Source organism: Biomphalaria glabrata, chromosome 2 (assembly GCF_947242115.1).
Source record: "Biomphalaria glabrata chromosome 2, xgBioGlab47.1, whole genome shotgun sequence".
Lineage (NCBI taxonomy): Eukaryota > Metazoa > Mollusca > Gastropoda > Planorbidae > Biomphalaria > Biomphalaria glabrata.
The window spans coordinates 31,394,029-31,421,112 of record NC_074712.1 but is presented as its reverse complement, the minus strand read 5'-3'; the positions used below and the strand labels follow the sequence as shown (position 1 = coordinate 31,421,112).

Sequence of the window (27,084 nt, the reverse complement as noted above, 5' to 3'; positions counted from 1 at the left end):
TCAATCTTGCCCCCCCCCCCCTCCCTTTCCCATCAACCAACTATGAGGCCTGGTAAGACGCTGTAAGCTCCGTCAAAGTGGTCTGGCGTCAAGCGGTTCTGAGCTTCAGTAATGCACCAACCTGGCGTCCACAACACACACTTCACTAAAGGAATAGGCAGCACCGGTCAATACTGATGTTTAACATTCCAATCACGTGTAGGCTAGATAACGTCATTTTCAAATGGGATTTATCCTGATAAAATCATTTTCGTGCTAATCAAATCACCTGATTTGGACACGCGAAACAAACATCTTCAGAATGATGTTAGGACACGCGGTAAAAAATTAACCACTCGGACAGAAAAAAAAATAAAATAAAAGGTTAGCCAGAGAAAAGTGTATTCAAATTTAAATCTTGATAGATATTTTGGTCTCTAACAGATGGACAAACACAGTTACACCTTTTCCACGTGGGGGAAGCTAAAGAAAAAGCAATTAGTTTTTGTATTGCATATCAGACAAAGCCGTTGATTAACCCAAGGAATAACCGTAAGCTCACAATGTTAATAAAAAAATCATTAGGATAATTATTTTTATGCAATTTTTTCTTTGTGTGTCTCCTTATCCCCTTGTCTTTCGGCCAATTCTGGCACTTTTCTTTGACTAAAATAGATACGAACAAAAGTCTTGCCACAATTAAAACCATTTAGTTTACGTCATTGAGATTCCATTTGAGCATTTGTTTTTGTGTGGAGGAACCAGACTCTCTTCGTGATGCAGTTTCCCGTTTAGACATCCTCTTTGGTTTCAAATAGCTACTGCTGTTATTTCTGTGCGTGGACGTTGTGTCTCAACACCAGGCCGTGCTTTAACTGCCGTCACGAACTGGTCATGTCTTCTTGTGTCTTGCAGTCAGCAATCATTGACGCTGAGATTATTTTCTTTCGTTATTGTTAAAAAGAAAAAAATGCTTTTAATGAGTTAATCTGTTGGTGAGGTTAGACATTTTTTCTTTGAACATCCGGTGTCCCTCTTTCTGGCGTTTTTTTTAAATAAATATTTTATCTTATCTTATAAATTAACAGACGTCCTTTCAAAACAAGATTATTATGTCCCACGCGTGTCAATCTAGTTGTGCATGTTAGGTAGAGACTTAAATTCTGCTAAGTTATTATTTTTTTGGGGGGGAGGGGGCTGATTTTGGTAACCCGTTATGGCACTTGTACGAATTTGTCTTAGTATATGAAATACTAAACGTGATTGTATTGTCTGAGTATTTTATTAGGTTGTATTTTTTTTTTATTTATTAATTATGGTTCAGTGTTTTATTTATTATTGCTATTTTATGTTTTAGTCTTCTGTCCTGAAATATATTTAAATTACATCATATGTGTCTCTTTCTGATTTTTAAAAAGTGGCTAGTACGCCTATATTGGCTTGAGGAGGCTTCAGCCCTATCGTTCTTTTTACAATACCTCTATTCAAGTCAAAGCTTCATGGATCCAGGAACCTGGACAGCTAATCTAAAAAACACCTGAAACGATTTTCCCAGAAATTTAACAGTTGATATATATAGCTGAGAAAAGAATTACTAGCTCGTTGGCCACACGGGGAGAACTCTAGTTTGACCGTTTAAATTTTCAAAGTAACAAATACATACATTTAAATTTGGCTGGAGAGTTATATCTAGGTCTAGAGCCAACGTGGCGTAGTCAGTCGTATTACCGTAATTATGCCATAACTGAGTGTCACCACCTCAAAGTTGGTGCCATAGAGTAGAAACCCTAATTCTGTATTGTGTATGTTAATTCCATATTGTGAATCTTATTCACAACCCATGTGGCACTAAGGTGAACACTTTTGACCTTAGGTGAACCAGAGAGTTAAAGGCAGTCAGTCCACATAGAGATCTTGTAGCAAGCACTTGTATTGAAGCACTTAAGATATAAGCAGTAGAGTTGGATGTTTAAACTAGTTGGTTATAGAATAAGTACTAAGTTGTGATATTCGTATATTACTGTTGGATTAATACTGACCATTCCTGGGTCGAATTGTATGGTGTATTCACTATGTGGTGTTATATTAAACTTATTGTGTCTGCTACACCCAGCGTCATTTTATTATTCTGTGATTTGTAACAAGAACCCAATGTCACCACCACGCCTACATTGATAACCACAGCCACATTCATAATATATAAAATAACACAGTGACATTTAATGGTGTCAGAAGTGGTGTCAGAAAACGACATTTATGGTGTCAGAAGTGTCCAAAGCGCAAGCCATTCAGTGACATTTATAGTGTCAGAAGTGTCAGAAAATGATATCTTTGGTGTCAGAATAGTGTCAGAATAGTGTCAGCAAACGATATTTTATGATATCAGAAGTGTCAGATCTACTAACTTATAGGATTTATGAGCACCAGAGGAACAAGTCAAGAAATTTTTTCCGATTGCTGTCAGAAGTATTTTAATACTACAGTTACTTACAGTAACATTTATACGGATATTTTTGAAGTTGGCAAGTGAACTATTTAGTTAACACATGAAAAAGTAACTCAAAAAAATATTTGTTTACACAAATCATGACGCCACTCAACGAGCAAGAAAGCTAAAACCTGATTATTATAGACTCTACTATTTTTCTCATTTGGTCGTTCAGCGACACATTCAACATTATAGAGATGACCTAGATCTACATTTATTGAGACCAGCACACAATTTTTCAAGTGAGATTCACGTGATCCAAGAGTGACATTATTATTATCTTCAGCTAGTCTAACACTCTAACAAAAAACAGAGCTGAAATTGAAAGTTAACTGTGCCTACTATTTTAACTTGTACTTCAAGATTGAACTTTACATGAATTGCAACTAATCCAGAATTTATTAAATTTTTTTGACTACACACTTGGTATCTAGATCTACTACTACATGTCACATTGACCTGCCATGACACAGTTACCATTAGCAAGCTATTTTTTTCATCTGTGATGAAATGAACAATTTGAACTGTTCCTGTCTGAGCTGTATTTTCAACTTTTCCAGTTGACTACTGTCCTAAGTGTCATTTATCTGGAAGCCTGATTTATGTGGTTGTACTTTTTTTGTACACCAGTTGAGATAGCTTTAGGAGCACAGCATTGTTCAAAGTTACTTTAACATCCTAAGCGAAAGAGATCAAACATGATATGCTGAGACAACCTGATCTTACAACCTGTGTGGGTGAAACTAGACAACCGTGATACTACAACCGGTGTGGGTGAAAATCTAGTACTACAGGTCATTCAAGTCATCGTTTGAAGACAGCTGATATATGGTCAGTCGAAGTAGCTGACATATTCAAGAATCATCTACATCGAGTGCTCGTCATAATTCTAATGACACACTCCTATTGTCGCTGTCTAACAGCACATTTAATAAGAGAGCGCTCTCACTCTTAGACCTCTTTTGTCGTCACTACTTATGGTCATTTTTAGTTATTTATATTTGTTTCAGCAACTGTACGAAACAGTGAATTACTTATGAACTGTACCATTGTGCTGTGGATTTAGCAAGTGAATTACTTATGAACTGTACCGTTGTACTGTGGATTTAACAAGTGGATTACTTATGAACTGTACTATTCTACTGTGGATTTAACAAGTGGATTACTTATGAACTGTACCATTGTGCTGTGGATTTAACAAGTGGATTACTTATGAACTGTACCGTTGTACTGTGGATTTAACAAGTGGATTACGTATGAACTGTACTGTGGACATATTTTATGTGGAGCATCACCGGAACTTTATGTACAAGTCAAGCATCAAGTGAATATTTAAGGGAAGTAACTTTAATTACCCTTAGTATTATCAGTATTGATTAGTTCTCTTGAACTACACCACAAATTTTTTTTTCATTGTTTACATTTGTATTTATATATACATTTGACTTTAGGGACTAAATTTCATTATCTATTGAGTCTGAGCATTTATATTTTTTTTTCAAGTAAGCATCCAGGTATTGGTAGGGACTCTTTAGATAAAGTAAATATTTGATCGTATAGCTGTATTAGTTAAGTTTGTATTTCGTCAAGTATCTATCATATTGTTAAACTCTTGTATTGATATTGTCTTGTTTACATTTGTTGAATTTCTTTTTGCGTCATAGTTATTACTCATTGTAATTCTTTTGTCTACTATTTCTACTATCTTGTAATGTCTCTTTAAAGCAGACTGTTTAGTATCTATAGTGTATTTATGTTTGTCTAATTACTTATTAATATATATTTATTTTACTTCTTATTTCAACCTATTTTTTATTATCAACACTACACTACACACTTGATACACTATGGGATATATTTTGATTTGAGATTGACAAGATTTATATTGTATATACTCTTCAAACACATTGAACTATTTTGATACTATTTGTATGGACACTGATTAGTAAAAAAGCAGAAACTTAACATATTACAGTGATCACTATTTATCAGACTAATAAGGCTCACATAATTGTGAATTATTTGTTGCAATAAACTTTTACATTGCAAGGGGAGATACTAGAAATACATAATCACATAATTGATCAGTAAAGTATTACATTACGAACTAGACAAAGTACCAAGAATAACTTAAGATACCTCATAACCTCAATTGTTTCACACAAAATATATATCTACTATTACCTGTAATTACTATTTGAGCAATAATAAGTATTTATTGTACAATATTTCATTTACAAATATCTAGTACACATATCTATTAACTAACTATATTACTAATTTGAATCTTTGAAAATGGCTGAGTATGAAAAACTAATAGAGATAGTGGATAAACTAAAGTTAAAAGAAGATGATAGAGCTGCATTCATAAAAATTGAAATAGATAGAATTAGAGTAGAAAAAGACAAGCAGCGTGAAGAAAGGCTACATGAAAGAAGACTGAGAGAGAAAGAACAAGAAAACTTAGAGAAAGAAAAAGAACGCCAGCATGAAATAAAATTAAAAGAACATGAAGAAAAAATGGCAAAACTAGCAAAAGAAAATAAAGACAATTCAGCAAGTCAAACTTCATCTCATCATCAGTATCATAGCAAATTTAGGAACTTTGATCCAAAAGAAGACACATTGGAAAATTTCATTATTCAATTTGAATACATCTGTCAAACAGCAAATATGAATAGTGCACAAATGGCTCAACAACTTCTAGCTAACCTAAGAGGTGAACCACTAAACATCATCGACACACTAACTATGGAGCAAAGAAAAGACTACAACACAGTAAAACAAAGACTTATTGAACATTTTGGCAAAACGGAGGAGCACTATCGAAAACTTTTTAGGGAAATAAAACTAGCCAAGAATGCAGATTTAAAAAGAACAATACATGACATGCGCCAGAACATGACAAAGTGGCTACAACTCTCAAACTGCAACTTAGATGACCCCAAACAGATCTTAGATTTCTTTCTCATTGAGAATGTGTTAATAAATGTTACAGCTGCAGCATTCTCATTCCTGAAGGAGAGAAAAATAAAAAATGAAGCTGAATTGATATCAAACTTAACAACATACAAAGACTCACACCCAAACATCACCATTGACAAAAGGGAATTGTACAATGTAGCTGCAACAGTGACAGAAAACCATCAAAGAACTACAAATAAATTTAAATATGCCAAGAGCATACAATGTTTTTTCTGTGGCATATTGGGTCACACCAAAGCAGAGTGCAGAAAGAGAATGGCATCAGAAAAACAGCAACATGTAAATAGAAACCATAGATATGGAAGAGATAACAGAACTTTCCAGAGCTTCAGTCCTAACTATAATAGATCCTATCAACAACAATATAACAGAAGAACATGGCAAAGCTACAGTCCAACTAACAGTAGATCACATCAAACAAACAGAACCAAAGCAGCAAACAAAACAAATAATTATACACATCATATAGTTAAAGTTGAAAATCTTTCAAGAAATACTAGATGGCAAACTATTATGAATTATTTTAACAACACAGCTTTTGTAAAATGGGTAGACATCAAAATAAGTGAAGACAAATCAAACAAAATAGCTTTAGTCTATTTGAAAACACAAAGAGATTGTAACAAAATTGTCAATTCATTTGATAATACTTTATTTCAAGGAAGATATATTAGAGTAATGCACTTTAAAGCTAGCATAAATTCAAGGTCATAGAATTAAAGTCACAATTGCTAAAGTTCAAAGATTTAAGATTCACACCTTAAAGTAAACACAATTATTTTTACAACCAACTATGATGTCATTATTTTGTAAACATTGAGCATTATTTTGTAAACAATGAGTACTATTTGTAAACATTGAACTAAGACTTCATTTTTAAAAAAAAAAACTCTATTTGTAAACAAACTTTGGAATTTGATTACTACATTGTAACCAACATTTTTTCACATTCTTTTGTCAACAAGAAAAACATTTATGTACTCAACAATGTAAACAAACATTGAATTTTTTCCAAACTTATTCAGTACCTAGCTTAATTTTTTCCATGCAATGTAAACATTATTTTTTCTCATTGTATTGAGAACAACTTGGACAAAAAAATTTTTCTACAGCTATTGTAAACAAGATTGCAATTTTTTTACTATGTCATTTATCACAATTATATAACTTAGTCACATTTTTCAATACTATTGAAAAAGGAGATTGATTCATAATGTAACTTATTTATTCAATGTCAATTAGTGTAATTAAATATTGACATACACTTGTATTTTTTTGAAAACATTTTTGTCAAACTATTCTTATGGACTATATTTTTTGTAACAATCATTGATGTAAACAAGAAGATTGTTGTACAAACTTTTTGATATTTCAAGTACTGAAAGAGACACTTGATATTATTCTTTTAAATTGGACTTACACATTTTTTCACAACAGATTAAAATGAATACAACTAAACTAGTAGGATGTTATGCTTGTATATATATGCTTGAACAAATTAATGTTAACTCAAAGATTGTATCACAACTGACACATTTTCTCAGTTGAATCTTTTTTGACAAAAGAGTTTTTTGAACTTTGTACACAATAATTATTTGATAAACAATGTAACATTAAACTTTTGCCATTACTAGCTACAAATTATTTGAACTGTCATATGGAGAAATACTTAATTGAAACATAAGTTGCATGCAACAAGCACCATGAAAGATATTTATTTTGATTTGATGTTCATACTTTTGATCCAATATTTTGATACTTGAATTATACATATTTACTTGTGTAATATTAATGCACAACAATTTTTTATGGAGATATCAAACCTCATATTGAAGTAAACAGATACATTGAATTGGTAACAATGATCATTAAACAATTTGATGTTGAATTTTGACACATATTTTGAATTTTTCTATACTTATCACTTACATATTGAGACTTACTTGTAACATTTTCTACATGATTTGTACATATTGTACTATTGGTGTTAAAAAAAAACCCAGACTTCTAACATTTCTATAGTGTCAAAGATTTTTCTTTATAAATAGATATTGTGAATAAAAACTTGTATTAATTTTTCACATTGTGACATAGGAGATTGTCATTGAAATTTTTGTCACACTTTGCACATATTATTATGAAAAAGACTTGTAAATATTGAACACATTTGAACATTGATGTATATATTAGAACTACATGTAAAGAATTATTTGAGATGTTAAGTATTTGACTCAGAGAATTATTTGAATTGCCTTACAAGAATATGATGAATTAGAGAATTTTGCCCTTGTATGAATTTTTTTGATTCAGCAAATATTTTGTGTAACACCGTCATATTATATATTTTATTTGAAGTTTGTAGTTCTATTTGAACTCTGCAATTGTACATTTCATAGACCCCAAGAATTCCAATTGATCCTACTTAGGATAATTATGTCGTCAAGCTGAAAAAAAATTTCTTCAAAATTTTTTTCAAAAGGGGGGTGATAGGTAATGTCACCACCTCAAAGTTGGTGCCATAGAGTAGAAACCCTAATTCTGTATTGTGTATGTTAATTCCATATTGTGAATCTTATTCACAACCCATGTGGCACTAAGGTGAACACTTTTGACCTTAGGTGAACCAGAGAGTTAAAGGCAGTCAGTCCACATAGAGATCTTGTAGCAAGCACTTGTATTGAAGCACTTAAGATATAAGCAGTAGAGTTGGATGTTTAAACTAGTTGGTTATAGAATAAGTACTAAGTTGTGATATTCGTATATTACTGTTGGATTAATACTGACCATTCCTGGGTCGAATTGTATGGTGTATTCACTATGTGGTGTTATATTAAACTTATTGTGTCTGCTACACCCAGCGTCATTTTATTATTCTGTGATTTGTAACAAGAACCCAATGTCACCACCACGCCTACATTGATAACCACAGCCACATTCATAATATATAAAATAACACAGTGACACTGAGTAAATTTAGACGTGCTTTAATTTTATTGGAGTTTAAAAGCGTTGCTTATATTTTTACTTAAATCTAATAGAGATTACATCTAGATTCTATATAGAAGTGGATCTAGACTAGATCTTAAGTGTTCTAAATCAGAACCTTTGGTCTATTGTTAGATCTAGATGTCATTTAACAATTGATTATCATACGAAGAAATAACCGCAAAAGTATACCTTGCTCGCTAGCCGAATCGAAAAATGCTTAAATTCTAGCAGGAAACAGTGTAATATTATTTTAAAATTATTTTACTAAAGTTTAACAATGGAGGTATTGACTTTAAACAAAATTAAATGTTTTTCTTGTTTCTCTCTCCAATTCTCTCACCTTTCCGAAGTTCTCATCTATCCGTCTTCCCGCCTTTCTATACATACGTCAGCATTCGTCATAACATCGCCATTTTGTACTATTATTTTATAATAGTTTGGCAATATTTCCTAATTATCAATGTTTTTAAAATAATGCACTGGCGTCAAGACTTAATATACTTTTTTTTTTTGCTTCGTCTCTTCTTTGCATCAACTCTTATAAATTATCTGCTTTTGTGTTTTGTGTCCGTCCACCAGTCTGTCCAATTTGAACAAGTTGTACAAGGGATGCATTGACGTCATGATGGCTCTGTCTGTCTGTCTCTTTCAGTCTGACTCTCTGTCTTAGTCTGTCTGTTTCTGTGGCTGTCTCTTTCAGTCTGTCTCTCTGTGGGTGTCTATCTTATTCTCTCTTTGTTTCTCTTTCTATCTCTATTGAATTATATCAATTTTTGTAGACCTACCAAAGCTAAAAGTATGCATTTTCTTCTAACTGAAATAAATATTTTCACTTCTGCTTCGTAATTCAAGAACAAAACATTTTTAATGTCATACGAAATGGAATCTGGGTATGAAAAAAACAAAACAAAAATGGGTATGAAGGGAAAAAAAATCTAGTGGAAGCATTCTTCATGTCCGATTGTGTCGTATGCCCGTTTACTTGCTTACTCTCACTGCCAGCCTCTCTATTGACATTTTATCGAACGCCCGTAAAGTTCGGCGAGAGGTCTTAGCACCAAGCGACGATAGCACACACACACACACCACAATTAAACTCAAAGACTCTCTGCCTCTAGAGACCTCCAAGGCATACAGGTCCTGTTGTGGAAAGTAGGAACAAAAGTTCCCATAGATCACCTCGATTGGGCCATGTTTCTGCTCATCTACCTCGATCTATTTCGAGAGTGAGTGCCCTTGCTTTGTTTTGTCCTTTCTTATTGCTTGATGCATAAATAGACTCAAGCGTTGATTGGATCGATTACTTGAAAGTAGAGACAGATTGGATTGGATTTGTTCTGACTTTGAACAGATGAGTATGTTGCCGTAAGGGTAATGGTTAACTCTCTAGGTCTAGATACTATGTGACAGTAGCTGGTTTTTAAAATCGATTGAATGAAATCAAGATAGAGTTACTAGAAGGTGTAGTCAAATCGTGATCGTTTTTTTGCCGGTCGTTTTTGTTTTTCATGTATTCTTAGGTTACACGAGTTACAACTGTAATAGGCTAGGTGTTCTATAGTTTCTATACATTTAGTGTTTTTAACATATATTTGTACTGTTTGTCGTTTCATCTTCGTGTCTTAGCTGTCATGAAATGCATTTTGAATGCTGATAATGTATCTACTTTTACCAGACTGGACAATCTCCTCCCCCCCCCCCTTCCGTCTCCCTTTCTCCATCTTAAATTTCCTCTCTTTCTCCCCCCCCCTTTTTTTCTCTTATTGCTCCATCTCTCTCCCTCTTGGCCTTTTCTCTTTCTCCCACGATCGCAGGTTGCCTCATTTTTTAAAAATGATTATTTGTTGTAATGCAGGGGTCTATACATTTTTTGGTAAGCGGAGGGCCACATTAAACCCTTATGTCGGCCAGCGAGGGGCGGGGCGCATCGTATTTATTTTAATTACAATCACAACAACCATGCATTCTCATTTCAATACTCTCTCTCTCTCTGTGTCATACATACACACACTCTCTGTCACACATATAAACTCTGTATCACATATACACAGTCTCTATGTGTCACATGTACACAGTATATTTCACACTAGACCTCACTTGGTCCATGATTTCATGATAAGATTTTACAATGTATACAACTTAAAACTTTCTCGTCAGCTGCCATAATAATTAAGGAGCATAAATAAATTTTATTTGCATACAATCTGCTCACAAGGTAGCGTTAAACTCAGCAAGAGGTCTGACTTCGCAAGTTGTAGTTTATTCTCTAGCTCAGGCAAGTCTGTGTTTCTCGGGACATCATCGAATTTGCCTCTCGAATATTTCTAGAGACTTAAGTATGATATATATTACGCTGGCTCGGACATGTCACCCTCATGCCAGATGGTAGAATCCCGAAAGATATCTTATATGCTGAGCTTGTGGAAGGAGTCAGACCCAAGGGCCGCCCAAGACTAACATATAGAGATGTCTGCAAGCGAGACATGAGAGCCACAGGCATCAGCGAAAGTATGTGGGAAAACATAGCCAAAGACCGGAGTGCATGGAGACAGACTGTGCGTGCTGGGACAACCCTTGCTGAGAACAAAAGAATTGAAGCGGCCTTAATCAAGAGGGAAAAAAAGAAAGCTGCCCTGTCCGCTAGTCCTAAATCAGAGACATACACATGTACGAATTGTGGCAAAGTCTGCCGTTCTAGAATTTGCTTGATTAGCCACACCAGATTCTGCCCCGTCTCAAGATTAAGCCAAAACCAGTGACTCATTTGGGCGCATCCATTGCCTTTCGAGACAAAAGGAGCCATATATATATATATATATTTACAAGAAAATGTCAGAAATATAGTGAGAACAAAATTTTATATTGACGTAAGCTCACAACTTGGACATCTCGGTGGCTTGCTTATTGTACTTTGGCAACCGCACGCAAGGCTTTCTTAGGAAATGGTTCTCTTTCAGACAGAGACAAGTCTAAAGGCTTTCCTTGGAAGTGGTTCTTTTTCAGACAGAGACAAGTCTAAAGGCTTTCTTAGGAAGTGGTTCTCTTTCAGACAGAGACAAGTCTAAAGGCTTTCCTTGGAAGTGGTTCTCTTTCAGACAGAGACAAGTCTAAAGGCTTTCTTAGGAAGTGGTTCTCTTTCAGACAGAGACAAGTCTAAAGGCTTTCTTAGGAAGTGGTTCTCTTTCAGACAGAGACAAGTCTAAAGGCTTTCTTAGGAAGTGGTTCTCTTTCAGACAGAGACAAGTCTAAAGGCTTTCCTTGGAAGTGGTTCTTTTTCAGACAGAGACAAGTCTAAAGGCTTTCCTTGGAAGTGGTTCTCTTTCAGACAGAGACAAGTCTAAAGGCTTTCTTAGGAAATGGTTCTCTTTCAGACAGAGACAAGTCTAAAGGCTTTCTTAGGAAGTGGTTCTCTTTCAGACAGAGACAAGTCTAAAGGCTTTCCTTGGAAGTGGTTCTCTTTCAGACAGAGACAAGTCTAAAGGCTTTCTTAGGAAATGGTTCTCTTTCAGACAGAGACAAGTCTAAAGGCTTTCCTTGGAAGTGGTTCTCTTTCAGACAGAGACAAGTCTAAAGGCTTTCCTTGGAGGTGGTTCTCTTTCAGAGACAAGTCTAAACAATGAACTTCTGCCTTGAATTATTTATCATGCTCTTATTCTCTGTCTGCGGTGGCTCGCATTTTCATTGTTAAAAAAAAATATGGACGTTAATTGTCATAAAAGAAAAACAGAATAAGAGGGGGAAAAAAAGGGGGGGGGGGCAAAGCAAAAAGCAATGCGTCAGAAGGAGGGCTCTTCGGGTATCGGCGAAATGTTGATTTTTTTTTTCGTATTGTAATTATAGATCACTATTTTCTCTCTTTCTTCTTCTTTTTTTTTTTTTTTGTCTCTTCCCTAAACACCCGCTACTACACATAAAAATCACTTGAATCGTTGGCCACTATCGATTAGAAAAATGCATTCAGTTACAGAATCACCAAGCCTGTTATTTTAATGTTGATTGTGTTTTTATTGTTGTCTTTTTATTTCTTTCTCTTACCAGCTGTTGACACGGAGATCAGTGTCTTGACAAAGAAAAAGATCCTACTCCAGATAAACACTAGCTGATACCGTTGGATTCTGTTTTGCAGCATCTAAATCTAATTATTGGACTCGTATGCTAAATCACAGCCCGTCTGGTCAACGTGTAAACACGATGGGAGGATGCAAGTTGACGCTTTGATCAAATTACCGAAACGAAATAAGGTGGCCCGAACTGTCTGGACATGATACCGTATTGCACAAAGTACAATAAAACAGATGTATAATTAACAACCAAAAGCCAGTCATTATAAAACATGAGAACGCATGACCTAAGTGTGACGACAGAGAAACTCAACAGTTGAGACTTCATGTTTCCTGCATGTGCAAACCAGCCAAGAAGTGAGCCAGCGTTGTCTGTTGGAGGACTAGTGCGGACTCTGGTCATGCCGGTCACACAGCTGAATGTCCAGCCGGCCGGAAACACCAAAGATCGGGGCAGCCCTTTTATACTGAAATGGAGAGAAGCTTCGAAGGTGAGTTATCTTTTCTTCTTTGTAATTGAGAACATTTGGCCTCACAAGAGTGTCAAACGCCGAATGAAGATTCTTGAATGAAATAAAAGATAAGTTTATAAAGAAAACAGTTTCTTATTATTTAGCAAAGGTTAAAAAAACAACCTTTGAATGATAAAATGAAAAGTAAATTGTATACTGCAATGAAAAATGCAATCTATAGTGCAATCAATAGTACAGTAAAAACTTTTAAAGTACAATATGTAGTACAATGAATAATAAAGTCAAAGTTGTATTGACTAGTGCGATAAATAGTGTATGTATTAAATATCTAAAACACACTAAGAAGACTGTAATAACAATAAACACATACCTTTATCCTCTTGACATTCTTTAAGCTTCAGTATATGCTGTCCACTTCAGCACTCGGTTGTTTACTGCTTCTACACAGTCATACCTAGTACACCGTATAAGCTGATCACTCAACCAAGTACAACAATAAAGGTCACCTAGTCCATACACAGCCACACGCAATACTCCGCTAGTCACTCAAAACACACTTACTATCACTGTAGTGTGAGTAGTGCAATGAATAGTGAATTCAATTCTGAAAGGTTTGGTTACTGCTAAGATGACTATTTTGTCTTATGTTTGGTTCCTCAGCCAGCTGCTTCTGTGTAGTTCCTTGTAGAGTAGGTAAATATCACTTTTACAGCTCTAGCGTTTCCCTTCAGTTTGAGGCTTAAAGTTAAAAGCAACAAAACAAACAGAACACCAGTCTTCATGACGAGGCTATTGACTATAGGCACGTTTTGACGTACAGCTTTAGAACATTAAGTAATGTGTTGTTGTTTTTTTGTTGTTGTTTTCGGTTGACACTTTTGCTAGAGCGCTGCGCGGCTGTACCAAAGTTCTAAGTTCAAATTCCGGTGGAGCGCTCCGTGTCAAGTGAAAGCGCGCTTGTTTGACATAGCTCTCTGGCTTAAGTCCCTTTTTCCTTTGGATCCAAGCTCTAAGCTAACTTAGCAGCTCTGTCTCGGCTTTTCATTGTTCTTTAAGGAATGTATTACAACATATGATCCACAAGGATCCAAGTCCTTAATATAGATTCTATATTTGTTTTAAGTAATTCTTTTCATCTGTATCTAAAACAAAAAATAACAAGGTTACAAAGACAGTTTGTGTGGAAACACAAACTCAAAATCGCACCCCGAAATGGTCCACCCAGGCAGGTAAAAAGGCACGTATCAATATTTTCAAAAAGGACATCCGAATTAAATTCTATCAAAGACAAATGACAGAGAAGAATGGAGAAAGAAGGTGCCCCAGCGGTCCAGCAGACCAAAGGATAGGTGAAAGTGAATGTGAAGTTAGATGTGAACCTGGCCTAACTGATGTCTTATAATGAATATCTAATTGATCTCATTGTTTTGTAATTCAAATCCTCAAAAAGAAAAAAAATCATTTCCGTAAAAAAATAAGATAAAAATTCCTTTAGTTTGGTGTTTTACGGTTACGGATCACACTACAGTTCACGCGATAATATGAAAACCTACTTATTAATTGTTGTTTTAAATTATGTCCAACTTATATGCATACTAAATAGATTTTTTTCTCTTAAAAAAAGTAAACCTTATTTTTGGAAAAACATACTAGTTAGTAGGACAGAACTTACATAACGTAGCAATACAAATGTAAAAAATATTTTTTTAACAAAAAGTCTAAAACCATTTGCATACATGTGTTTAGAATAGGGTACATATTCATCTCCCCTACTAAAGAGACTCCAGTGTTTGTTACTATTAATAGTGAATAGTTGTAAAAGTGGTGTGTTTTTCATGAAAAAACTGCTTGCATAAATGATTTAAAAAGTTAGATTTTTCACTTTTAGAAAAGAAAAAAGTAGCCGTTGTATCAGAACTTTGAATGGACTGAAATATTATGATGTCGGAATTTCACTATCTTTTCTAGTTTACGAGATCTAAACGGGACGGACAGACATTTCACACAAAATCTAATAGCGGCTTTTCCCCTTTAGGGGGCCGCTAAAAACAGCAAAACAAAAAAGAATCTTAAAAAAAAAAAACCACTCTGTTTTCATACAAACTCCTAGGCTGCTCCTGTGGGCCCAATGTTTGGTCATCAAGTCAGGTCAACGGACAGAGTTTGATACTTTTGACTAAGCACGAGCACGATGACAAAGTTCTAGTATAATAACTGCGCTTTTTATTTTGGTGGTAGGAATATGAAAGTAGTGCCCTATTATTGAAGTAAGTGTTACTTTAAAGAACCAAGTTTACTTTAGGGTTAATAAAATGTCATTGTTGGGAATTTTACATATAGGAATATCAGAAATTTATATTTAAAAATTGTCCATAACCACAATGCTGTCCTCCTCCAAACAAATGTACGTTTAAAAGATGAGTAAAAGTAGTCGTTGCATCCATTTTAGCACGCTTCACAATTTGGTGAAATCGGGCTTTTAATATGGCTTTCAGCTAATGACAGACATTCTGTCGGACATACAGACACAGCGCTTATTTACCGAGCTAATGGCCCTAGACAAGAGGGTTGTGTGACGTTCTTAAGTCCAGCTAGCTCAAATACATCTTTTGTCCTATGTTAGTGTGATCGTTGTGCTAGCCACACGATACCTTCATAAGAATCGTTTTAGTTTATTTTTTTTTAGGGGGGGGGGAGCGGAGGGGGGAGGCTTAGGCTATTTACAATAATGAAAGTAAATTTTGAGGCGTATCTATTCAAATCACATTAGAAATAGTCGCTATGTTGTGTTACTAAACTAAAATATTTCTGTTCAAATTGAAAGACGAATATACACAGGCGACCAAATAACTTAGCCTAAAGCTTGTTGAATAAGATTGTAAACAACTCATTGTGTTAGAGTTCCTTGCTTCTTGCTAATGTACTTTAACAGTTGATTCAAATGAAATGCATTCAAATGTATTTTTTTGGGTCTTCAAATCAATATGTTTTTCGGGATGAGTTGATGTTTAAAGAGTTACTTAAATAAACTGGCTTTATAGTGTGTGCGTTCATTGGGTGGGGAGCAGCAAACTTCAACAACTCAGGCTTGGAAAAAGCATTATGTCGCTAAGGCAGACGATGACATTTCTCTGAATTGTCTCGCCCTACTGGGGACGTGAACTTTTCTGGCATCCTTGTAGCATTTCGATTTCCTCGCTCCATGTCACGTGGCTTCACGTTGCATAAGCACCGTGACATGGTGTCAGGTGAGTTGACACCCCTCCCTTATAATTATACCTGCATTGGTTTTAGCTCTCGCCGCCTCCCTTTCTATTGTCTAAGCCAGTGTTTCTCAAACTTTTTTGTCTGGCGGCACAGAAAAAAAAAACTACAAAAATTTCGCGGCACACCACGAAGAGCAACAGTTGTTTTATAACAAAAAGAAAAGAAGATTTTACCTGTTTTTGAGTATTGCATTTAATGTGAAGGGTGTGCCTGTTTTTGAGAGCGAATGCGCTCTAATCAAGGCTCCAGAGTCGACAAACAAATTCGCATTTCATTGTCTATTGTAAGAAGTCTCTCTCTAGACTTGATTTCAGTCAGTACTGAAAATCCAAACTCACAAACCATGAAGATGCAAATGGAAGAATTATTTTGATTGCTTTTAAACTGATTTCAGGATATAACTTGTTGATTGAAATCCAAAACGTATCCAGGCTTTTCTCGGCAAAACTTGACTTAAGAACTGCATCGTTTTTTAAATCAATGAGCTGCTCTGCTTCTTCAGTTGTCAGATTTGTAGCTTCATTGTTTCCAAATGGATAGCTGACCCATCCATACTCATTACTTCCAACTGTTGGAAAGTAATGCTGCAATGCTGACTGCAGGTGTGACAAAGTGTCCAGAATTTCGGGGGTGATTTCTTTATTTGAAGCACATTCAATGTAAGTAGGAAAGCAGGACTCCTTTCGATATCTTACTTTGCCACAAAGACAATTTTTCGCCAAATGACTTCTTTTTGAGTGATGATGGTTTCCGATTGTCCTTGAAGACTTAAATTCAATGAATTTAATTTGTCAAATAAATCAGAGAGAGATGTCACCTTAATCCACCGGTCTCGTCATGAATAGAAAATCCAAAGTCTTTTTTTTTTCAGCCTCCAAGAATGAAATCAGCACATCCTTGAGTTGGACGACACGCTTTAACACTTTTCCCCCTGGAGAGCCAACGAACGTTGGTGTGATACAGGAGACATTTGTAGTCTGAATCCATTGCTTCACAAAGCTCTGAGAAAAGTCGGGATGCAAGCGGTCGAGATTTGATAAAGTTTACAACTTGAATCACTTGATCCAGAGCAGACATCAAATCTTTCGGTAAAGATTTGAAGGCTAGATCTTCTCTGTGGATCATGCAGTGAACAACTAATACATTTGGATTTTCTTGACGCACAAGAGTGACGAATCCCTTTCTATTTCCCTGCATGGAAGGACAATCATCGGTGCAAACACTGACAGTTTTTCCACTGTAGTTTGAATAGGAAGCTTATTATTATCGTTGCCAATTCAAGAACTGTTGTGCGTCTGCTAAGGCGGCCAACTTTTAGTCATTATAATAATATATTTATAGTGGACAATTCCCTAACCTGAATAGCTAACACCCCTTTCCGTCACTATGGAGCGCTCTACTTCTATTACTGGTCGTTGTAAGTGGGGATGTCATCGCAACGTAAAATAAACATTTAATAGTGTGGCGTTCTGAAAACCCCCGCGGCACACCTGCAAATCTTCGGCGGCACACTAGTGTGCCGCGGCACACAGTTTAAGAAACACTGGTCTAAGCTAACCCCTCGAACGAAGAAAAGAAAGTAAATATCTAAGCAGAGTTTTTTTTTTCTTTCTTTCTTTAGTTGATTCCTTATTTGTTAGTTCTGGTATATCCATTGTGTGCGTGTGTGTGTGTGTGTGTCTGTGTGTGTGTGTTTTGTTTGTTAGCATCCAAACTTCCAGAGAATAAAATCATGTGACTTTGTTAAAATGTCAACCAGTATATTCTCCATTTAGAGATCGGGGGAAAAATATATATCAAAATAATGCTTCTGTTGAGAGACGCGTTGGCTGAGTGGTAAAGCGCTTGGTTTCCGAACCGGAGGGTCCCGGGTTCGAATCCTGGTGAAGACTGGGCTTTTAAATTTCGGGATCTTTAGGGCACCTCTAAGTCTAATGGGTACCTGACATTAGTCGGGGAAAGATAATGCGGTTGGTCGTTATGCTAGCCACATGACACCCTCGTTAACCGTGGGCCACAGAAACAGATGGCCTTTACATCATCTATCCCAGTGGTTCCCAAACTCTTGTAGAATCCTTGCCATGTTTTTTTGGTTTTCGGTAGACCCCTTGCTTAACTTATTTTGCATTTTGCGAATTCAGCTCCATTTTTTAAACACATTTCTAACTGTAGTGAGTCGAAGAGTGAAAAAGTATTTTAAGTTATAGAGATCTTTTTATATTGATACAATTCAAATTTAAGCAATTATAATAACAATATGTATTACTGGAATCACTAAACACACTGAAAATATATTTTTTTTTTTTTGCCGATTGCTACGGATATTATATTTGATTTGATGTTCCTTGAGTAGTCCTTCAAAAATTAAATATTAATTAATTTGCCTTAATTATCATTGTAAAAGTTTTCGCCAAGAGCAGTTTCTCGTGTATTTCTTTCAAGTCTGGCTCAAATATTGGGTCAGAGAAACTGTTTTCACTAACAGGAGAGGGGGCGAAGGCGAGTAACTGGCGCCTAAACCTGTAAGTTTTGGTCATGAAGGACTCATTAGCCTTGGCTTACAACCCACCTAGCAGAAGGAGAATTGATTTCAAACCTCTTCTGTCTTGCAGCTATATCCGAACATGAGAAAGGTTTTGTTAGTCAACCCTGAGGAAAATAAGGAGCCGGCGCAACCTTTAGGCAGTTTGCTGCACACCCTGTCAGAGCCTGCGAGCTGCTGATCCCAAACTGTATATGTCGTATGCAAATAATTACATAAGAAGCTTTTAATGTTATGCCTCATCCCACCGATGTGCCCATGAACTGTATTGTTGCTTAAAGAAATTCGTTTAATAATATCAGATGTAGGTTTGTGTAAAAAAAAAGTTTTAAAAACGACTTCAACAGCCAGTAAAATCTAATGTTTTATCTAGAGCGTTTTCCGACTTTGGCTATAAGTAAACAAATCTTGTAAGACGCTCACAAACCATCATCTTCTCTTTATGATGTCGAAGTGAGATTTTGTGCGTCTATTCTGAACTTTATCTTTGAATGTTCGAAGTTTTATTTAACCTTTATCTTTTTATCAGGGTGGCATCGTCTCGAATGATCCTCCAACGTAATTGGTTTCATATTGTCCTAAACTAGGCTCTTAAACAAGCGCTTGTTTGACAAGGAAGGAATGAAGCCCAACTGAAGATAATCAACGTTGTACAATCTACATTTCTTTTGGTTAAACATTTAGTTTCCTACATGTAGACAAGATTAAGCTATTTAAATAAGTATTGAAATTAAATACAACAATTTTTCATTTGATAAGCAGGATAAATATTGAAAAGATTAACTAAAATACAAATCATATATTAGTGTAGGAAATAATTACCTTAATTGAATGTGAACATTAAAGTCATGACCTGCTTAAATTAAATCTTTAATCGTAGACCCCCATGGACATCTCATAGATCCACAATTTATTTTTTCACTTTCGTAGACCCCTTGGAAGTCTTCGTAGACCCTAGGGGGTCTATATAGACCACTTTGGGAATCACTGATCTACCCTATAGATGACATAGTCTGAAAGGGGAACTTTACTTTTGCTTTCCTAATGCTTCTGTTGTAAAATGTCTAGATATGTCTGTCGAGACTTGTAGTAGTGAATATTGTTGTTACAAGTAAAATATAAAAAAATGCTTTAAAAAAATTGCTTATATTGAATAAAATTGCATTAGTTATTTTTAATTAACCATGCAATTAAATTTTGCAAAGCTGATATCAACTAACTCTATGTAAAAAGTTTGTTCACGTTATTTCTCCCACACCCATTCTAGGATCAAGTTTAAATTTTGCACAATTATTCAATGGTATAGACAAGACATGAATCAATAAAAACAAAAAATAAACCAATTAGTCAATCAATTACTGATAATTAATTATTTTGTTTGATACCGACAAGGGAATTTAATCCTTCAGAATTCACTTATACGGCTAACTATGTAGGGCAGTGATGCCCAAACTACGGCCCGCGGGCCAGATCCGGCCCGCGACGTGGTTCCGACAGGCCCGCCTAAACATCGGCACAAAATGTAGAAATAAAAAAGAAAAGGTTGAAAAATTTATTTTCTCAATGTTAAGAATTTTTCTTTGATGGATTCATTCTAATCTATAGTCTTTCTAAAACAAACCATTACAAAAATATGGTGGCATTGTTGGTTATAGCCGCTAAGAAAAGTTTGCTAAGTTACGCCTAGAAGCAGCGATTGACTAAAATATTTACCAAGAAGTCAAGAAAGTGAGTCGGCTGTCATGGAGGCTACAAAGTTGCTCAAATTTAAAGAAGAGAAATGAAGCATACAAAATTCTTGCTACCAGTGATAGAATAAAATCGACCTAAAAAAAAAAAGGTGAAGCTGTCAGCCCTTGTGGCATGACAACTGCAAAATGAGTGGACGATGTTGGTGAAAATCTCCATTTAAAACTAAAGGACAGAGCAGCAGATTTTGAAATTATTACTATTGCCGCTGAAGAGTGACACCAACTGTAACTTACTAAGCTGGACTTCCCTGCTTGAGAAATTTCGAGCAATACAGACAATAGATTCCTACGCCTTGTTGTCTACAGAAACCTTGCACACTTCCGAAAACAATTGCTGGGTAGGATCACAATGTTTACAAGCACTTAATTTAGTAGAAAATCTTTTTTAGTTATAAGACACCTGAAATCCTTGTTACGTAATTAGCTTATGGGTGTACGTAAGCCTAATGGAGCCACAGGAATTGTAATAAAACAATTTAAAATGGTTTATTCTTTATTTCGAGGCGCGGTGGCTGAGCGGTAAGGCGCTTGGCTTCCGAACCGAGTTCCCAGTAAGAATCCTGGCGAAGAATTTTATTTTAATTTCGGGATCTTTTTGCGCCTCTGAGTCCACCCTATTCTAATGGGTGCCGTACATTAGTTGGGGAAAGTAAAGGCAGTTGGTCGTGTGCTGGCTACATGAAACCCTGGTTAACCATGGGTCAAAGAAACAAATAGATGACCTTAACATCATTTGCCCTATAGACTGCAAGGTCTATCGCAACTATTCTCTATTTCATATTTGTGTATCTTTTGTTGATGTGGCCCGCGACACGAGTGTCGAAAATTAAAATGGCCCGCAGGCCGTATAACGTTGGGCATCACTGATGTAGGGTATCTTCCCTTTAATTGAAAACGTTATTTCTCCCGCACCCATTCTCGGATCAAGTTGAAACTTTAAACAATTATTTATTGTACCCAACAAAGCATGAATCAATTAAAAAATTACCAATTAGTCAATTAATTATTGGTAATAAAATATTTTGTTTCATATCGAATAGGAAAATGACTTCTACATAACTTGAGACATAGTTCTTAGTCCGGAGTTCTTTCCCTTATACAAGCTTTATTTTTTTTAAGGGTTTGTATATTCTGCTTGTTAATAGATCTAGACACAACTATAATAAATTCATACGATTGGAAATTGTCTTTTGTTTGCTTAGCGCAACTTTGATGCTTATAGCATGCTCAGTGCACTATGGTCCAATCACTTTGGTGGAACAGTTGGCGGCGGGGGGGGGGGGTAGAGATATGGCAGAAGGTTTACGTGCTGCTTTCTTAAAACGAATTAAAAAAAAAAAAGGAACGTTGGTACGAAGGTAGACCGACGTGTTTGCCACTGAGCTATTCAAGTACTTATAAAAATAGAAGTTTTTATATTATATTGTTAGTTTAAAACTTCAGCTAACGAATTATTGAAGGTTTAACTCCCCTTAGTTTAATTTTTTTTCTATATAGAACAAAATGAATTCATAACGACGAATTGATTAACGAATTGGTTACTTTTTGGATTGATTCGTGTGTCGACAATGAATAACGAATTGGTTACTTTTTAATTGATTCGTGTGTCGACAATGTCTAACGAATTGGTAACTTTTTGTATTGATTCAAGTGTCGACAATGTCTAACGAATTGGTTACTTTTTGTATTGATTCGTGTGTCGACAATGAATAACGGATTGGTTACTTTTTTAATTGATTCGTGTGTCGACAGTGTCTAACGAATTGGTTACTTTTTTTATTGATTCGTGTGTCGACAATGAATAACGAATTCGTTACTTTTTGTATTGATTCGTTTGTCGACAATGAATAACGAATTGGTAACTTTTTGTATTGATTCGTTTGTCGACAATGAATAACGAATTGGTAACTTTTTGTATTGATTCGTTTGTCGACAATGAATAACGAATTGGTTACTTTTTGTATTGATTCGTGTGTCGACAATGAATAACGAATTGGTTACTTTTTGTATTGATTCGTGTGTTGACAATGAATAATGAATTGGTTACTTTTTGTATTGATTCGTATGTCGACAATGAATAACGAATTGGTTACTTTTTGTATTGATTCGTGTGTTGACAATGAATAACGAATTGGTTACTTTTTGTATTGATTCATGTGTCGACAATGAATAACGAATTGGTTACTTTTTGGATTGATTCGTGTGTCGACAATGAATAACGAATTGGTTACTTTTTGTATTGATTCGTGTGTCGACAATGAATAATGGATTGGTTACTTTTTTAATTGATTCGTGTGTCGACAGTGTCTAACGAATTGGTTACTTTTTGTATTGATTCGTGTGTCGACAATGAATAACGAATTGGTTACTTTTTAATTGATTCGTGTGTCGACAATGTGTAACGAATTGGTTACTTTTTGTATTGATTCGTGTGTCGACAATGTCTAACGAATTGGTTACTTTTTGTATTGATTCGTGTGTCGAGAATGAATAACGAATTGGTTACTTTTTGTATTGATTCGTGTGTCGACAATGAATAACGAATTGGTTACTTTTTGTATTGATTCGTGTGTCGACAATGAATAACGAATTGGTTACTTTTTGTATTGATTCGTGTGTCTACAATGAATAATGAATTGGTTACTTTTGTATTGATTCGTATGTCGACAATGAATAACGAATTGGTTACTTTTTGTATTGATTCGTGTGTCGACAATGAATAACGAATTGGTTACTTTTTTAATTGATTCGTGTTTCGACAGTGTCTAACGAATTGGTTACTTTTTGTATTGATTAGTGTGTCGACAATGAATAACGAATTGGTTACTTTTTGTATTGATTCGTGTGTCGACAATGAAAAACGAATTGGTTACTTTTTGTATTGATTCGTGTGTCGACAATGAATAACGAATTGGTTACTTTTGTATTGATTCGTGTGTCGACAATGAATAACGAATTGGTTACTTTTTTAATTGATTCGTGTTTCGACAGTGTCTAACGAATTGGTTACTTTTTGTATTGATTAGTGTGTCGACAATGAATAACGAATTGGTTACTTTTTGTATTGATTCGTGTTTCGACAGTGTCTAACGAATTGGTTACTTTTTGTATTGATTAGTGTGTCGACAATGAATAACGAATTGGTTACTTTTTGTATTGATTCGTGTGTCGACAATGAAAAACGAATTGGTTACTTTTTGTATTGATTCGTGTGTCGACAATGAATAACGAATTGGTTACTTTTGTATTGATTCGTGTGTCGACAATGAATAACGAATTGGTTACTTTTTTAATTGATTCGTGTTTCGACAGTGTCTAACGAATTGGTTACTTTTTGTATTGATTAGTGTGTCGACAATGAATAACGAATTGGTTACTTTTTGTATTGATTCGTGTTTCGACAGTGTCTAACGAATTGGTTACTTTTTGTATTGATTAGTGTGTCGACAATGAATAACGAATTGGTTACTTTTTGTATTGATTCGTGTGTCGACAATGAAAAACGAATTGGTTACTTTTTGTATTGATTCGTGTGTCGACAATGAATAACGAATTGGTTACTTTTGTATTGATTCGTGTGTCGACAATGAATAACGAATTGGTTACTTTTTTAATTGATTCGTGTTTCGACAGTGTCTAACGAATTGGTTACTTTTTGTATTGATTAGTGTGTCGACAATGAATAACGAATTGGTTACTTTTTGTATTGATTCGTGTGTCGACAATGAATAACGAATACCTCACATGTCAACTTGATCCGAGAATGGTGTTCAGATATTTTATGTTAGGATCTTGTAAGATAATAAACAAGTACACAATAAGGAAGAAAAAAAATGTTTTTAGTCGTTGAGTAATGCTTTGTGATCTTCAGTGTGTAGGTCGTATATAGTACTCTAATAAACTAATATATCTCAAGTATTTGTAACTGAGAACTTTAGACTACTACATGGTCCATATATATTATGTTAAATGTTTGTTTAATTTGCAAAATGTTTTACATATTTCAGAATTGAAGATAATAGCAATATTATTTCAGCCTAGCAGGACTGGGGGTGGCCGCGGGCAGGGTTCGAACCTGGGACCATCGAGACAATCGTACGACAGTCCAGAGCGCATACAACACGACCAGAATATAAAGGACAACAAGGCTTTCAATATCCCCCCCCTTTTCCTGATAACTAACCATTGCACATTTCATCAACATAGATAGCTGAATTTAATCAGCACGTTACAATAACTTTGATTATCACAAACATTGTTTGTAGCAAAATGTCATGCTTTGGTGTATCTGTGGTAACACTCGTGCCAATACAAAGGATCAAATTATTTGATAGTGGCCTAGTGGTAAAGCGTTTAGTTCTGAACCGACAGGTCTTGGGTTCGAATCTCTGTGTGAACACTGAGTTTTTGAATTCGGGATTTTTTGGACGCCTTTGAGTCCAGCCAACTCTAATATGTACCTGACATTACTTTGGGAAAGTTAAGTGTTTGTTGTAATAGCACCATGACAAACCCCTAAACCATTGAAACAGATGGTCTTAACTTGATATGCCCCATAGATCACAAGCTCATTCCCTGAACTCCCCCACTGGGGCCATAAGTAAAATTCCTTCTTCAGAACTTGCGATCTATAAGGCAGATGATGTAAAGGTGTCATGTGGCCATCTCAACGACCAACTGCCTTTACTTAATCCCCAACTAATGTGGGGGGTACCCATTAGAGCTGGGTGGACTCAGAGGCGCTCTAAGGATCCCTAAATTTAAAAATATCCCAGTGTTCAACAGGATTCGAACCCAGGACCCCTCGGTTCGGAAACAAAGAGTTTTACCACTCTTCCCCCCCTCCCCCCCCCCCCCCCCAAATGATGACTTGACTCATACATTCAGACAGGTCTTACGACAATTTAGACGTGACCACTGAGAAAGAAGAGACAGGTTTATAACTATAATAAGTGTCGACTATAAAGCTATCAAACTGAGTGACTCCAATAAGTCAATCGAAGTCTCTGTCAAAGTCAAGTCTGTCTCAAATACCTGGCCTGTAAACAAACGCCCAGTTTTTACTGGTGAACACGAGGCTGGATTTAGGTCTCGACTTTGCTATGATTTACTAGAACCCATTGTTTGGATATAGGACAAATATCTGGTCAAGCTTATTTAAACTGTATAGTATGACTGTACTAAACACTGATACTTCTTTCATTTTAATATTAATTCAATGCATATTCACAAGGGGATAGAAAACTCCTTAAAAATCATGCCCGGGGCCTCCAATTATTTCAATCCGGGGACTAACCAATTAGTGAGTTCTAGTGTTACTCAGTAAGCAATGGGAAAGGGGGGGGGGTATCGTTAGGATACCCGTTGTTTGTATTACTCTGGCATTGTAATCAAACAATCGTCTGCTATTAACCTCAACATTTTTAAGAGGATTTAATTACCGGAAGCAGTGGCCGCACGCATTTCCGAAACGTGGGTGATTTAGAGAGTGGGTGGGTTTTATGGGTTTATTGGTTGGAAGACTACATTGTACATATATAGCTCCTCCTACGTGATCGAAGATGACCACATTTCTCATATCCTATGGACTCGAAGATGACTGTACATATGTAGGAAGCCAATGAGATGTGATTCTAGATGAGAGCATAGTTCATTGTGTGTAAACATTGGAACCCAGCAAGCATTGTTTGCATACACAAATATTTAGCCCTGAGTGAGAAGTGGGGCGGAACCCCCCTTGCTTTCTCCCCACCACACGTGCTTGAATCCCATTTAGTCTCTCACCAAGGCTACGTGACTAAAGGCTTTGTGTGACGTAGGTTTGGCGTTGACATTTGGTCCCTCCCCTTCCCACAGCATGTAGTCCTAGTGACGTCCAGGCCCTGGTGATGGGTGTGTAGGTGTGTGTTGTCTGCACCCTCCCCCGTGACCCGTGTACCGTGACGGGTAGCCCACAGGTACCATTCTGGAGCACAGGTGACATCCAGATCTACTAATGTGTGTCCCCCTCACTTCAAGTCTCTCATTACCTGGCCAAGTAGACTCTAGTAGATCTACCGAGTGTACTTTCTGATAGTAGGAACCCAAGAAATATTGTCAGGTAAACATTATTGTCTGTTGAGCAATATCTTGTCATTACCTGGTTAGGTCATGTAAAAACTGTTTGTTAGGTGTTATAAAAAACATCAGTTTAGCTAATATAAAAGCATTTGTTTATGTATTATTAAAACATTAGTTTAGGCAATGCAAAAACATATCAGTAATATAAAAGCATTAATTTAGGGAATATAAACACATTTGTTCAAGTCATATATTATACTATACAAGCATTTATTTAGGAACTATGAAAACATTAGGTTATCTAATAACGTTTGTTTAGATACTATACAAATAGTTGTTGCTGTTAGGTAAAACATAGTGAAACACTCGTTTATTCATTTTCAAAATGTTTACAATGAAAAGTATTTTAGAGGTTTCGTCTGAATTCAATGAAACTTACGTTACAATTCATGTGATTAAACGTTTACCTACTACATTGGCAAGCTCTATT

General features: G+C 35.6%; 1 protein-coding gene across 6 annotated transcripts in view; it reads left to right on the top strand.

The window, feature by feature from the left end:
• Positions 1-27,084, top strand: part of LOC106052916 (E3 ubiquitin-protein ligase MARCHF8-like) — a 58,977-nt gene that overhangs the window by 5,329 nt on the left and 26,564 nt on the right. For 4 of the 6 annotated variants that reach the window (XM_056020059.1, XM_056020064.1, XM_056020063.1 and 1 more), the window contains exon 2: positions 12,479-12,992. Coding sequence is in view for 1 of the 6 variants with exons in the window: in XM_056020064.1 (XP_055876039.1) it covers positions 12,828-12,992 (165 nt within the window). In the remaining 5 variants the exon portion in view is untranslated. Of the gene's footprint in view, positions 1-8,431; positions 9,796-12,478; positions 12,993-25,960; positions 26,635-27,084 lie in introns of those variants that run through there. The other 2 variants (XM_056020062.1, XM_056020060.1) reach the window with 2 other exon arrangements.